The sequence below is a fragment of the Phaethon lepturus genome, unplaced genomic scaffold (assembly GCF_000687285.1).
Source record: "Phaethon lepturus isolate BGI_N335 unplaced genomic scaffold, ASM68728v1 scaffold8522, whole genome shotgun sequence".
NCBI classification, from domain to species: domain Eukaryota; kingdom Metazoa; phylum Chordata; class Aves; order Phaethontiformes; family Phaethontidae; genus Phaethon; species Phaethon lepturus.
In genome coordinates this window covers 2,150-18,768 of record NW_010521182.1, presented here as the reverse complement: position 1 = coordinate 18,768, position 16,619 = coordinate 2,150, and the positions used below count along the sequence as shown (strand labels likewise).

Below are 16,619 nucleotides of genomic sequence, written 5' to 3'. Positions count from 1 at the left end.
CGGGAAGATGAAACCGAGCGCCGCGGAGGCCGCCGACAGAGGAGCGCGTGCCCGTAAGCTGCGAGGGCTGGCCCGGGGGGAAACTGCCCTCCCCGGCCCGGAGCTGGGAGGGGCGGGGGAACGGCCTTTCCCAGGGTCCAGGGGTCGCGTTCAGCCGCGGCCTGGTGGCGGTGCCGCCTTCCCGGCTGTTGTTGTGAGCCCCGCGGGCAGCCCGGCGCTGGTTTTGGGCCTCTTGCCTCTGTCAGACTGAGGAGTAAGCATGCCGTGGGCTGGCCTTGTTAGTGGTGGATACCCTTTGCGTGGTTTGGGGAACTAAACGTAAAAGTGTGTAATTGTACCTACGTAACTTCTTGTGGTTTACAAGATGCTTGCAGTGCAAAGTAGCTAGTAGCTGTGTGTTGAAATTCGCTAGGCCGCTGCTGTGCAAACTGCTTCACCCAGGCAGATCTTCGCTGGTATGGGAAGCATGTGTGGAAGGTCTCCTCAGCACGTTAGGCCCAGGGTATTAAAATGCAGTCGCTTAACAAGAGAGACTCCTTACTGTTACTGCAGTACTGGTAACTCACTGCAAACTTGTGATTATCCCTAAGATATTTAGTATCTATTTTCCAATATTGATGCTGGTATTCAGTATGTTAGTTTTTGAGCTGCCGTGGCCATCACATGTGTGTGCTGGGTGTAACAGCAGATCTGATCCCTGGTCATCTACAGAATTTCAGTTGCACACCTGCTTATCATTCATCTTTTCTGTTTATATTCTGAAGAAGTCACATTTTCCTAAGCCTCCTCATTCTCCTGTTTCTTTTGGTCTCCTAGATTCTACAAACCTGACTGCTGTTCATGCTTCACTTATGTGTGTTTATAACCATTACTTACAGAATCTTGCAGCGTGAGTGGTGGTTCTGCTACCTCGCCCATCTAAGACCGTGTCAGGGAGGGAGAGAATACATAATGGAGGGACTGGTTTGCATGTTGGATTTCTGTCTATAGAAGAGGCCTGCTCTCTTCCTGCCGCAGCCCTCATTGTCTGTTTTGAGATTCTCCAGAAGAGAAGTAGGTAGGAGTAGGGTGTCACTCAGTGAGAAAGACAAGACAATGTAAAACTAATGATACGCAAGTCTTGGGTGATTCTGTTGCTGTCATTGCTTGTACATGGATTCCTGTGGAAGTATGTAAGGAGAGAGAAGGTGTAATTATTTTTATCTAATAATAGTACTCTAGTTTCCAGGTACGTTTAGCTATAGGGACTTCATGAGTTGCATGTCACTTCTGAGCATTTAGGACCCCTTAAGGTATTCCTCTTCCTTGTACTTGTATGGCCTCCCTTAGAAATTGCATCTTAGTATTGACAACATTCTTGGGCAGAAAGCTACACAGGGTTGCCCTGTTGCATTGAGAATCAATTCCTGCTTTTCATTTGTACCTGACTTGTAATTTGTTTGGTGCCCTGTAGGTGTTCTACGGGAATAGGCTGTTTAGCCATTCTCTCTGTGTTCTTCTTGATTTTGTATATCTGTATTCTTTTTTCCCTAAATAATTTACTTTACAGACTGACAAAGTCTTAATCTACAAGGTCATTCTTCATGCCTTTGATCATCCTTGTTACTCTTTTGCAGGCTGTATTTAACATGTAACTGAGAGTCCTGCATTTATGAAGTGGCATAATAAAATTACCCATTTTATTTTCTGTTTCTTAGCAATTTCTGATTTTTTTTTTTTCTTTCTTGATTACTACTCAGAATTGAGCTGATGTTCTTGTAGAACTCTACCATACTCCAAGATTTCCCTTGAGAAATGAGGCTTATTTCTCACCCAGACTGAATTTTTAAATTTTCTTATTTAGGTGTCTGACAGTTAGACCTGCATGGGTAGCTCTGTGTTGGGCATCAGGGAAGTTCCTTGACACAGTTTAATTGCTGTATGTGGTTTCCTAGTTTTAGAGTAAAATTCACTGTTTAAAGAGTGGCAATAACTAGAATGGTTCTGAACTTTAAGCTTAGTTTTTCTGCATCTCAGGTGGGTGCTCAAAATTTAGATAAATAGTAGGATCTAGGTCTTGTGTTCTTTGTTGTTTCAGTTACTTTTGACCATTTTTTGTTCTAATTAGTCTATATGCATCCTTTTGGTTTCAGATGAGTAAGAGAGAGGCAGATTCTGTTCTAAAATGGTGTTCTTGTCACAGCCACTGCTAATCACAGTGTATATACTGTGGTAGAGACAGCAAATACTTGCCAAACCGGGTGAGAAAATTGATGGCATTGTATAGCAACTGAAATAAAAAGTCCATTTTAATATATGATTTTAAGAAGACACTTTTAAGGGCATATGTGATATTATTATTGTCTTAGTTTTGACATGTTTAACATATAGCTATTTTTTAAAAGTCCTATATTACATGGAAGCCTGCCTTGTTCACTTCCGTAATTTAGGAACTTTGCTTTTTGAAAAGAAAAAGATAAACACAGTTCATAAAACACAGTCCTGTTTAAATTCCCTTTTCTTTCTGCGGCAGATGGAATGCAAGCAAAACCAGAAAAGATAAGATCTTCTCTCACAAATGTGAAAAAAGATACAGGAAAACCAGAGAAACTTAAATATAAGCCACTCACTGGGAAGGTGTTTTACCTCGATATTCCATCAAATGTGATCTCTGAAAAAATAGGAAAGGACCTCAAAGAGCTAGGAGGGGTAAGTTAATAAGCAGAGACTTTTATGAAGAAAATCTGCACATGTGGAATGCCTTTTCCATGTTCTTTGTGACTGCATTTTAATGTTACTTGTATTTTATATGTGACAGGATTTTATTTTTTTTATGCTTGTTGTAATGTTTAGTAGGAACAATTAGCTTATCAACAAATTATTGTGGGGGGTGTTTTTGCTAGAAGGTGCTTTGCTAATTGTAACAAAAGTGTTTATAATAGAGGTTTGTTTTCAGTAGATTATTCATTTGCTTAAAAGTTTACCTAAATATAATAACCTTCATTGTTTGAGGTGATTTTTTTTTTCTGTTGCTGCTGAGTATATTGGCATGTTTACATGTTACAACTAAAGTTGTTCAGCTGAACCTGAAAGAGATTAGAGGATGTGTTTTGCATATGCTTAAAAAGTCAGTAACTTCAGTAAGTATTTTCTGCGCAGATTATGTTAATGAGTATTTTTTAAATACTCTAATTTAAATAATAAATTTTACAAGCATCTTTGTACTTTCATTTTGTCCTAATTCTCTCTTCTGTATGGAAGAATCGCTTTGATACAAGCAAGTGCAGGATATTGTAGTAACACACAAGCAATGCAATTGCTTAGTCCACTTTAAAGTTGAATATTTTGAATTCGTGTAGAGGAATCATGGCCGTTATAGTATTAAACACCCTTTAACCACAGAGGCTAAAGGGATCTGCTTAAATTGCTAGCTGTTCTGAATGTTGCTTTGGCAATACTTCTTTGACCTCAGAGGAGTGCTGAGCAGCTTTATGAAATTCACACTTGTAAATCAACGTGCTGTCTGAAATTAAGTAGAGGAAAGGAATAGTAATAATATGGTTTCAAGTTAGATGCATCTCTTTATATTTAGCTTTAAATGAGTGCATGCTATCTTTTCTCTTTCTCTCTAAAACAGAATTTTAGGAATTCATATGTGAAAGGTAAGGTTGCAAATAAAAGACTGAAAGTTTTTCTGTTTTATTCTGAGGAGTATATGCCTAAATTTGAGGTGCTCAGCACCCTCAAGATCAACTACCACATGTGTTTCTTTGTTACTTGTGTGGAGTGCACTCAAGTTTGCCTCTCTATATGTCCCGTTTCTGTAAAAAGGTATGTAGCGCAGAACTGGAAGGCACAGTTTCAAGCTTGCTGCCTGTGTGATTTGTGCTGCCCATACTGATTAGTAAAGAGGAAAATATTTTAAGCTACATACACTGTCAAGAAATAAGGCAAATGGAGTTGATAATCACACAACAGTTGGTAACAAAAGACTGAAGGAGGAAAATGGAAGAGAATAAGTGTAGGATAATTGCATATTTTGTCTTTCTGAGTATGAAAATAATGTGAATCTACTTAAGTCTTCTACGTTTTTTGAGAAGTGTTATAAATACTGTAGGTATGAAACATGGTAACTATTCTGAAGTTTTAATTTTTCTGCTGGTTCTAAACTCAGTGAATTTATAGCTTCATGCAAACATAAATTACATTTGCATACACGTGCCTCTAAGTTTAGCTAAACACTTCTATGTAGTTTTTGTTATATAAAATTATATAAACCATGATTTTCCTTAAATTATTCTGTTATTTCTCATGCAGTGTTTGAATTATTATTCTGTTTGGAAAGCATTACAGCTAGATGGTTCAAATAATGATAATAATTGAAACAAAGCAAAGCTCTTCTGATAGATTACAAAATTAAGAAATTGAAATTAGAATTTGTGATTGGTAAGGCGCCACTTCAGCTCCATTGTAATTGTCATCCAGATCTGTAGGAAAAAACTTATTGTTAATTCAGTGTTTTTGAACTTAATTATTCTAGAAGTTTTGTCACTGTTCTTTGAAGTATGCAATTTAAAATTGAGTTACTCATTTATTGTCCTGAAATAACTACTTGCTTTATATTTTTATATTTAGAGAGTGGAGAGTTTTCTTAGTAAAGATATCAGCTACCTGGTGTCTAATAAAAAGGAGGCAAAATTTGCACCAGCTCTTGGTCAGATTTCTCCTGTTCCTAGCCCAGAATCTGCACGTAATGGAGGAAATAGTTCACCTCATCTTAGCAACCGAAAAGATCGACATAATGGAAGTTCATTTAAGAGAGCAGATACAGTAAGTTTTTTAGTAAAAATACTGCAAAGCAGGTACAACCCATGGGATATGCTCTTGTAATTTTTCTCCTATTTTGTTTCCTAAAGAAGGCAACAGTTCCTTGGGTGAATAAAGGGGGGGAGGGGGATTAGGTTGTTTGTTTGTTTGTTTTTAAAAACAGGTCAAACATGCTTTTAAACTAGTTCAAGCTAACTTTTGTTAAACTTAACGTTCATTTAAGAGAGCAGATACAGTAAGTTTTTTAGTAAAAATACTGCAAAGCAGGTACAACCCATGGGATATGCTCTTGTAATTTTTCTCCTATTTTGTTTCCTAAAGAAGGCAACAGTTCCTTGGGTGAATAAAGGGGGGGAGGGGGATTAGGTTTTTTGTTTGTTTGTTTGTTTTTAAAAACAGGTCAAACATGCTTTTAAACTAGTTCAAGCTAACTTGTGAAACTTAACTAACTCAAACTAATGAAGCAAAGTTTCAAAAACTAATTAAACAAAGGAGCCTTTTCTGCAAATAAGCAGACTACACTAAAATCTGTTCTAATATAGCATGCCTGACATAATTAAACATTGTCATTGTTATGTTTGACAGCTGGATCAATATGGATAGGCTTGCCATGGCATCCAGTGGTTCCTGCGTCTTTAGCAACGCAGCCAATTAGTATCTGGCTGCTGTGGTCTTGTTAACGCAGATATCTACAGAAGAACTCTTTGACAGTAGTTCAAGGAAATAATTAAAATTGAACATTATGTGTATTAAGCTTTTCTGAGGTCTTTCTTAATTGCAACAGATAATATCTGAATTTGTGCAGGTTTACATGACGTTTTCTTATATGGGCAAGTCTTGTGTCCTTTAAAAATACAGTTGGAAACAATCAGCCAGACTATATACGTGGTACTTACTTAGAAGCAATACTGCGAGCCGGTCTGTGGGCTGGTCTTTACATTGCATGGGTGAGATTACCTATCCAGGTTATTTGCAAAATGAGGTAAAGGCATGCTCATTATGAATAAACAGCATACAGTACAAAAGGAGATGCACTGGTGTAGAAAAGATGGAGATAAGATGGAGGCTATGATCATATTCATGACCGTTAGCTTAATTTGGCACAAGTGCAGCTGATGAAACGTCATTTTTTGGCACATGCCACTGGCTGCTTAATCGCACCGTCTTTGTTGTTCCAGCACTAACATTGCTTCAGCCATGCAGTGACCTGTGGTTGAAAACAGCTACTTCTTTGGGGTCCCCTGTCCCTCCCTGACTGTATCAACTCTAACCTTGTGGGGAAGATGTGAAGTAATGAAAAATGGAAGTACAGGAACCAAAAGGAGACTATCATAGCTAAAATACGTATTTGTTAGCAACAATGTAAGTTGTCTTACCTTTTTGTTTTTTTGAAATGAGTTCTAACTTGCTACAAATGTGTTTCTGTTTTAATATAGGTACGTATGAGCAGAGGAAAAGCCTTAGTTGAAAAAGCAATCAAAGAGCAGGTAAGTCATGTAGTCAATGAATTGTGCTTGAGAAACTTTGCTTGTTTTCTAGAAGAGGAAAACCAATAGTAAGAATGGTTTTAGTGGTCTAAGAGAGAATTCCCTCATGGAATTCTCAGGCAGAAGCTGAGGGATTGTCCTAAGTAAAACTGTCAGGTCATGCTTTCTGGTTTTTCCTGAAGAATTGAAAATCTGTGGAGTCTTATGACCAGTATTATAATTTATCAGGATTGCTAATATTGCTAGTATTTGAGTGGTGCTTATGAAGTTAAAGTAAATATATAAATTCACTGTCTTCAAATCTTTGTTCTCTATTGTCATGTTTTATAGTAACTGTTCTGGCTTTATGAAAGGTTAAATACAATATTTTGATGGTGAAGTGCTGTGACACGGAAATGGATAAGTCCGTTTAGGAGAGTGATACTCTTGGCATGAAGCAAAGCATCTGCGCTTTGATCTCAACTTTCATGTTACATGTAATATATTTGTAATTATTTTACATAATCTACTGTATAGTGCTTAAAATTATTAATTTATTGTTTGCAGGACTTAATCCCCTCTGGTAGTATACTATCCAATGCTTTGAGTTGGGGAGTGAAGATACTTCATATTGAGGGTAAATATTTTTTGTTTGATGAAGCCTAACTTGAACTTTAACATTCATTTATTCTTTTGATGAATTCAAAATATTAAAAATGGCAAATTACTTCACCCATACAAAAATATAATCAGATGAGTATAATTCTCCTTCTTTTTGCCAGATGTTAAGAATTACATTGAACAAAAGAAAAAGGAGCTCTACCTAATCAAAAGAGCAGGCAGTTCTTTTAAAGATGTGGTAAGTGGCACTTTGTCATTTGTGAAAATGCCATTTGTTTCATTAACTGAGAAAACAGAGTTGTACTAAATACTAGCTACTGTGAAGTTTACAGGTTTTATTTTAATAGTCTTGCTCATGTTCAATTTTTTACAGACCACTATGTTTTATGAATTGATTTAAAAGCCATCCTTGAAAAATAGAAAGTATTCACTATACATTTCAGCATTATTCAAAAATAAATTCCGTAGTAGCATAGATAAATAATGTGTAGACCTTTGCTCTTCAAAGGATATCTAAGAATCATAAGTACCGAACTGTCTGAAATTTCCATTCTGCCTGTCTCAAAAATAATAAATAATAAAAAAAGTAGCTTGGTTGTATTGGTTTTAGTATGATGTAGACTGTGGTTAAGCTGCGTTGTATAATTTTTCCTATGACACAGTTATTAGAAACCCTTTCCTTTTGATGGACCATTTTGAAGAATTAGTTACGTTTCCTGAAGAAGGTGTCTGTAGGGAATCTGTGTCAGTTGCTCAATTCTGCGTCTTTTCCTTCCTAGTCTTTTAAAGAACTAGCATAAAGCATCTTGGAGCTATTCTGCCAATAATATGCAGTTGGCATGTGAAAAATCCCGATTTCTCCAAATTTTAGTGTGACGTACTGAGACACTGAAACTGTTTTAGCTGCTCCTGCACTCCAAACAACCTGTGTAAATCCGTTCAAACGAGAAGAATTGTTTTAATTGGAGATGGTTGCTATCTGCAGTTTTTGGTGGCATTTTACACCTTGTAGTTAATTAGCATTTATACAGTGTTGTAAAAATGTTACCTGTATCTAAGAATCAACTTTGAACCATGGCAAGGTGTTTTGGGGGAGGAGAGAGAGAAAGTGAAGAAATTTACCTGTGTGGGTTTTTTGGTTGGTTTTAGGAAAAATAAATCAAAACATCTAAAGGAGAACTTTTTTTTTAAATGTGGAAATAAATATTTCTTTGTGAAACATGTTACCATATTTCTGAAGTACTAATGAGCTTATTTGTCATGATTAACACAGGGAGACCCTCATAGTTTTAATTTGGCTACAGCTAAATCTTTAATAAAATGCAGGATACTATTCATAGGCATTTTTATACCTTCTCTCTTTTTTTCAATAGGGAAAACAAGTTACTGCCTCAAAGTCCAGAAGTAAGTATTGCAATATTTGTGGAGTTTTTTGTTTTGCCTTACATTCTGAACGCTTAATGTATTACAGTTCTTATCTGGTCAAGTGTGCTGCTGTATTCTAATTTGTATGTCTAAGAAAAGCGTGTAGGAAAACTTCATGGAAATCAAGAGTTTGTCAAAACATGTATATAATGAGTTCTAAAGTAATGTCTGCTTATTTATTCAGCTACTGGAGTAACTTGCTAAAAGAAGAAAAGTATTACTCTCTTAATTTCGTTTTCTCTTCCTTGAGCAGGTAGACTGAAAAATCCATTTGTCAAGGTGGAAGATAGAAGTCGGTAAGCGTTCTCTTCATACATTCAATAATGTGGTTCTCAAACTGAGTAGTTAAACATTTGTATGCCTTGAGGAAGTGGCCTTCAGATTTCAGTTTTCTTTGACTTCCTGACTTTAGATGCCAGGTATACTGTCCTCTTCATATAGGATAGAAAATTTTCATCTCTGCATGCTCTGGGTAGGTATGTGTGTTTAGCCACTGAGTGAGGTTTAGCAGGTAGTAATATAGTAAGGAATATTTGCAATAGGTAACGGAAGTGGAAAATTAATATGTAGCTCCAGTTTGCAGACCATGGAAGTGGGTTCCTTGGGTTACTTCCTGCCAAGGGCCAAGGAATGAAAAGGAAACACGGAGGCTTTGAACATTGATGTTTTTTTCTTAGATCCAAATCCTATAGCCAAAAAGGCCAATAAAACTTTGTATACTAAATTCCAGTCCTGTAGTCCCAACTCAATAACGTTCATCTCCTGCAGAGACTGCTTAGATGTAAGGAGAGGGAAGTTGTTATAGTTCAAATCTTCCCTTGAAATTTGTTCAATCATTTCTTTTTGAAAGGAAAATAAGCTTTATTAATCTGATTTCAAGAGCCACAGTAGCATGAAATCTGGTATTTTCAGCCTTTGAAATTTTCATATATTTCTGGTCCTGTAATTGATCAGACCTGGTTATATAAGGAAATACCAGTTTGCCAGAAGTTGAGAGAACAATGAATTATCAAAAAGTGCAGTTCTGCACAGAATGTTTTGCACCTTTATATTAACTAACATCTGCTTTGTGATGATGTTTGTAAGCTCCAAATTCTTTGACCTGATTTCTTTGACACTTTCCTGAATTACAAAAAGAGACCTAAACCTGTTCTTACACTGTGAGTTGGTGTAATAGGTATGAAGGACACGAGGATAATGGGGAGAATTGGACAAACACAGTTGTTACAGGAAATCTATATATAAACGTGTGAATTTGACTTCTGAATGTAGCTGTGTACCAAACACCTGAGACACAACTTTAAGTGTTTATGTAACATAAACAATTGTTTTTAATGTTTAAATGTTTATGCAACATAAATAACAGTTCAGAAGCAGAACAAGATGCTTGGTTCTCCTATTGTGTTTTCCAGCCTTGCTCTTTTTCTTCTGCTTGGGTAGCTTATAATAGTAATGGGGAGGGGGGGGGGGGGGGGGAGGAATCAGACTGAACTCTGGCATCAGCATTTCAGTCAAATGATTAAGTATGTGAGCTTATGGTATGCCCTATATTAAATATTTTTAATATATTCGGAGCAATGGTACAGTTGCTAGTTCTGATACCTTTCCAAGTACAATGCTGTACAGGAAAGTGATCCTTCTAGAAAATGAAAAGGTCAGGTTTTATATTTTGAACGGTGAATTGATTAAAAAAGGAAGCAAATGGTAAAACAGGAAAAAAATTTAATGCATTGGATGTTAGGAACTGCTATGGCTACTTCTTGGGAACACAGATGTACCATCACCCAACTTGTTCTTACTTTTATTGGTTACCCAACTCTCAACAATAAATAGGTGTGAACGCTATACCCCAGGTGTATATATGTGTAAGACAGCTATGGAAACTCAAGGCAAATCTATTTTGAGAAAGTATTGAATTTATGGGAGGGAAGGAAGGAATGATTTATTTTAGGATATTTATGTGCTTAGCATTCTGTGTACATTATGTGTAAAAGAGAAACACTCTTTAAAGAATTTTTGACCTGATTGTAATTTGTGCTATAAACTCCTTTTTCCATTTCTGATGGTTCTTATGCTCTTCTTTTGCCTAATACAGCCACTATCGACCGTTTTATCTGCAGTTCCCCAGTTTTCCAGTTCTGAACTACTATGTTCCAAAACCGCATAGTCCATTTGAGGTAGATAAGAAGCATCCTTCTGGTCAAAAGCAAACTCAGTCTAAGCAAAGGTTTGTTGAAAACTTGTTATTGCAATGTTGATAGAGGAGAGGATCGTATTCTAAAGTAATTGTCTTCTAAAATAATTGCTCTGCTTCTAATTTTGTGTAATATGTAATACTAATAGCAATGTCTCAGCTGATGTATTTACTGCACTGTAACTATTGGTGTCTGTCTATCTTTCTGTACCCTGTTTATCCTGTCTTTAGTCCTTTTTTGGACATCCAGATGCATACACCCAAAAATGCGGCCTTCTCCTATCACTTTGGGTCAGCATAAGATATTTTTTTCCTTTCTGCCACTGGTTTCTTCTTTGTCCTCATCTTGGATGCCACCCAGTAAGTATTTTCCAGGAAGTGGATTTCTTAAGCCTTTTTTGATATTTGTCAGTATAATGTGAAAGTAGGCAGTGAAGAGTTTTTCAAACAGTGATACACAGTCGTACAGTGCAAAATCATTGTTGATAAAGAGTGCACATTGTTGATGAAGTCTAATTTATAGAAATCAAACTCCACAAATACTGCTTCAACTTTTCAGTGATGAAAGGTGGGTGCCAGTTGCCCAGTAGAATTGCAGTTGGTCTTACAGCAAGTGTTTATATGATACATTTTGGCATTCAGGCTCTATTTGAACACTCTAGATGCAGTTAGGACTTTCGGTAAATGAGTTTTATGATTTCAAAGTACTTAGGAGTCTTAATTATCTGTTTTTTGTGTGAATCAAACTATTGTTTTGAATTTCTTCTAGCTAGCATATCTGGAGTATTAATGATTCTTTCATTAACTTCTGAAATCGATTCACATGAAAGACTAAAGATATTTATGTGAAATGTAGCTTTGCTATGTGTGGAACTTTCTGTATCTTTTGCTGATTTTTCTTCTGTTCTTGGGTCTAAGACTTACTTAGATTTTATACTTTTTTTTTTTGTAAAATAGCTTCTCAACTGTTCAGGTTCTGCCCAGTCTTCACCATTATTATATTGCTGGAGATTTTCATGTGATGTTGCCATGATTAATTTTTTTTTTAATTCCAGTGAATGTAGCAGTATGAAAAAGCAAAGCAACTATAATACAGCAGTAACCCTTGCAATAATATGATATCTCTTCAGAGGGGGTTAGAAAGGTCCATTCTTTTTAAAGCATTTAAAAAAAAAAAAAAAAGGAGGGGGGGAATCAATATTCTTTTCATTGATGTGGATTAAGGAACATGATATACTAAAAATTTCAGGAGTTATGTTTGTATGAATAGTTGTATTTAATCTTTCAGGTTGGCACTTGCCAAAGAGTTATTTAGGTGGGAGGTTATCTCATACTCAGCAGGTAGATGTGAGGAATGTCACTTTCAGGAGAGAAAGGGGAGTGCTCCTTGTTTTATCTTTATCTGGGAGAAAAGCTTGTTGAAGAAAAGTTCTGCTTGATTCTGCATCAGGCAATGACCTGCAGACATTATTCAATCTTCAGATGATAAATGCCTTTGCTTATATCCTGCTTTACTGGTTCTCTGTGATTTTGACAGTTCTAAAAAAGGAAGGTGAAAAGCCTACTGTAACAGTAAAAGTACACAGTTAGATGGAGCCTATCCTGTGGAACCCAACAAATGCTGGGGCAGGTACCAGCTTAGACTCTTTGATTGAAAGCAGTGTACACTTATTATGCTGAGCAATACATTGCTATGCTTTGTAAGTTAGAGTTTTTTCAGGACAGGTTTTTTTGAGGTAAAGTCCTGAGCTTACATCTATGCAGATATGTGGTAAAGTCTGTCAGAATGATTTTTGGCTAGGCAGGGAGATGGCACTATTCCTCTGAAGTAAAAAGAAGTAGAGATTGATGATTTTGCTTTACCACCTAGCATATCATCCTTAGGCGGTTTAATAGTGAATTGCAGCGAACAGTAGCTGTCCCCAAATGAGGACTCTCAAGGTCATTCAGCAGCTGTTGAAAACCTCTTCATGTTTTAATCTCCATGAAGAACTTGAGGTTCATTTCCTCCTATTTCCACTTAGCCTGTACCTAGAAAAACAGGACGAAATGGCATTTAGTTAGCATATGCAAAAGCTATATGTAACCAACAAATATGACTGTTCTTTACTTTTACCAAAGAATGAGAGGTCATCTGCTAGACCAAGTGGTTTTGCCTGTTTTCTTGGCACCAAAAATACTGACAGTTGATGAGATGTTAGAAGAATTTTTTTCTTTTTTTCTAGTTTTGATTTTTATCAAACCTCCTTTTATCAGTTATGCACAGAGACTTCAATATATCCTTTGATTTGTTGAGATTTTTTGTTTAGCAATTTTGCATTGTTTATTCTGAGTCAGTGATAGTAGTACATCTGTACTAACCTGGATGTTTTATGTTTACATATAGTTCCACTAGGTCTGCCTGTCTTGTTGTAGTAAATATTTTTTAAATTAATGCATAATTTTTCTCTTTGTTTTTCCTGAGTATTGACTAACATAATGTAAATAGCTTGAGGGGAAATAAAGATTTTTTTTTTATCGTTGTTTTTTTTTAATTAAGTGAATAAGTATGAACATACTGTGAAAAGCAAGTATAGAGCTCAGCTCCATATTTAAGACTCGTTAATATATCTTTTCTGTTAACAGAAACAAAGTAAATAGTGACAAGGACTGTGGAACTCCTGTTCAGCTCCCTCAGAAGGACAAAAAAAAGAGAGGATATTGTGAATGTTGTGGGAAGAAATATGAAGATCTGCAAACAGTACGTAAAATAAGTATATGCTTTGATACAGTCATATCTCTTAAGTGTCATATCAACAATGGTTTCTGCCTGCTAGTTTAATATATTTTTTTCTGTTAAAAGATTTTCTGAATGTATCTCCTAAAAATCAGCAAGTGGGTATTTTTTTCCCTTGTATGTTGTTAATTCTTGATTGCTGCCTCTGTGCTGAAGGCACTAGCAATTCATGTTTCAGAGACACTTGTAATAAATTAACATACATTTACTACTCCATATCATACGGTTGACTTACATATTCATATATGTAATATCAGATTTGTTTCACGTTTTTCTTTAATTCCAGCATCTTGAAAGTGAACAGCACCGAGATTTTGCACAAAGCACACAGTATCAAGTTGTTGATGATATAATCTCAAAGTTTGTTTATGAGTTTGTTGAATACAAAGATGATGAAAAAAAAATAAAAAGGTAAGTTACATGTTCTAAATTTTAAAGACCCCGTGAGTTAAGACATTGACAATAAAGATATTTAGTACTGAAATTCTGGATCTGGTACAGAATACATTCATATTTTTCAGTCTGAAATAAATCACTGAAATTTGCAATGCAGTTGTAACTGGCAAATCAGTTCTATAAAGCAGAAATTAGGGAGAAAACCACCAAACATTAAGATGGCATTACAGGAAAATGAGACAGAAAGGAATTACCAAAAGCTATCCTACCTATCTGTCAGCATCAGAAGAGCAAGATATACTGTACTAAAATATTGCTGACAGGACAGCAATGTTTGGACATCTTACTCTAAAAACTTTCTGACATTCTTAGTAGCCCAAGAACAGCAAATTATATTGTCCTCAGTCAATCTGATTTCCTTACCAGTGGAATAACTTTTCCTAGTCTAATCTAGATCTTCCTATCTGTACTCTAAGCCTTTTAGCTTCTGTCCTGCCTGTGCTGGACAAAGAACACAGATTTTCCTTTCTTCTTCATAGCTCAAAAGCTTAAATGGGAGAGAAGGACTTGTTTCATGTCTTGGACTGTAGACAGCAGTGTCTTCATTACGTGGAACAGTAACTCAACTCAAGATTGCTCTGATTTGTTTGCAAATGAGTCGGGAGATAAGGAATAACTTTCTCATTTCTTTAAAAAAATAAATTGAAGAAATAAAGATACTCAGTGAAATCAAAATAAATGCAAATAAGAGTTGAACAACTGATAGACTAATGAAGGCAAGCCTTTATTCCTTTTGGGATTTAAAAATACTCAGAGTGGTTAGGTTTGAAATACTATGTCAAGAAAATCATATATAATTATGCTAATTTTGTGTGTATATATCATAGAATATTTGTAAGTATTTATAGTCATTGCATTATATTCATTAACTTCTTTTGTTCTTAATACCACTGTGAATTGAGATTTATTGAAATACTAGACTGCTTACTTCATGTATTTTTAAAACAATTTTATGTGCTGTAGAAATCAATAAGAACACATCAAATTCAAATATAAGACACTCTGTTCCGGTAGAAATAGTGTGTTGCTGTCCTAAATATATCTTCGTTTAAATGTAAAAACAAAAACTGCTTTGTCAGTTTGGTTGCTTTTCTAGATTCGGTTGCATATGGAGTTATGTTACCCATGTATCTTTCAAGTGTTTGTTAATAATTTTAAACACTTTCATTGTAGGACAAAATGTAGTACAGGATGTTTTTCTCCTATTAGCGGAAAGATAGCTAGACCAGATGAGCTGAAAGAACGACTGAAAAAGCAACGCATTTCATTGAGAAGTTACTCGTGGAAGGATACTGCAATGCGGGCACTCAAACTGGATCGCCAGCCTGCGGAAGTACAACCCAATTCTGTGCCAGTACCTACCCCTATTTCTGGATCTGTCTGTTCACTTCTGTATTGTTATCTGTCACAACCTTCAGAACTAAAAAGTAAGTTCAGAAATAATGATGAAAATATTAAAACTTATTGCTCCTGTGCTGCAAACTTAAAAGACACTGTTGTATCATCGAATTTCATACAACCACCCCCTCAGAAAGGTGGCAAAGCATACGTGGAGGACTTGTCTCGAGCTTATGAGCCATTCAGTAAAGAAATACTGGAACCAGAAGTAAATGAAAAGAATTTACAATGTTTTCAGGAAGGCATGTGTACTTTATATTCTCATAGTCAAGTTACAGATGTTGGTGAAAAAGACAAAAACCTGTCACATCCAAAACGAAAACTAAATAATGCAGTAGTTCTACCAGCAAAGTGTTTGAAAAAAACAGATGCCGATCCCACGTTTGTCAGGAAACATCGTGATTTATGTGATAATCATGAACAGATGCAGCACAATGTGGCTCTGGAGGCTGAAGTATCTGATACTGCTATAAACAAAGAGCTTAACAAATCAGATGCCAGCACTGCACATAGTTCACCCTCTGGAAAGCTGCGCAGAAAAGTGAAGCTTTACTTGGGAAGAAATAAAAGGGAAACTCGGAAACAGAATATGGAGTTATGCATAAAATATACGGATGGACTGTCTGTTCCTCAAGAGAAGTTCTTATCGCTCACTGGTGCAGGCCCTATGGGAATTATTTCAGACAAGTGAAATAAACTTGGAATTTGGAGATTTTTCAGGTTACACCAAGAACAAAGGTTCAACTAGCATAAAAGATACATGGGCAGGGCAGAATACAAATGTTATGTGGTCATTATTTTTCTCTTCATCCTCATCCCCATTTGTTGGATTTTAATGCTGCTTTATTTAATATAATGATTTTCAAATAAATTTGCAAATTTAAGATTTTATTCATGGAAACTCTAATTGCTGTATTATATGTACAGGTAGTTTGGTTTTCAATTTTTTTAATGCAAAAACTTCTGTATATGTAAATATGAAAAATAAAACTAAGGTGGTGTCTTGGGGTTTTTTATTTCTTAAAAGGTACTGCTTTATCACAGCTAGTAAGAGGTCTGACCCCAGATTTGGGCTTAAATCAATTGCTAGGCAACTACTAAGCATGATGTAGCCGCACTGGGATAGAATAGTTCTCTAAAATCACTGGTTATGATACATTCTAAATAACCACATTATAAATAGCTGGATGTTCCACTGTAAATAAGGCAGTCCATTACTTATGGGCTACTGATGTTTTGTGGAGATTTGGTTGCTTCCCTTCCTATTCCTTCTGCTGCTGCTTTATTAGAAAAGGTGGAGGGGCACTTAATATTTCTTCTGACGAAATTGTCTTGGGGAACCTATGTAATCACAGATGTAGGATTAGGAAAGCATGTATTATATATTTTGGCTACTCTGACATTTATTTTTAGACTAAAACTAGCTGTATTGTGTATTTCAACCAATAGGAAAGCAATACTTTATTTTTTCTTTAAA

The 16,619-nt window shown here is 35.8% G+C and overlaps 1 protein-coding gene across 1 annotated transcript; it reads left to right on the top strand.

Annotated features, from left to right (window-relative positions):
- Positions 1-7: 7 nt before the first annotated feature.
- LOC104616199 (protein DBF4 homolog A-like) lies at positions 8-15,978 on the top strand. Its single transcript, XM_010281428.1, is given in 14 exon segments — positions 8-53; positions 2,513-2,688; positions 4,615-4,809; positions 6,243-6,293; positions 6,840-6,909; positions 7,055-7,131; positions 8,267-8,297; positions 8,569-8,614; positions 10,414-10,545; positions 11,851-11,853; positions 13,138-13,252; positions 13,575-13,699; positions 14,918-15,781; positions 15,783-15,978. Coding segments are annotated over 14 exon segments (2,127 nt in total).
- Positions 15,979-16,619: the final 641 nt, after the last annotated feature.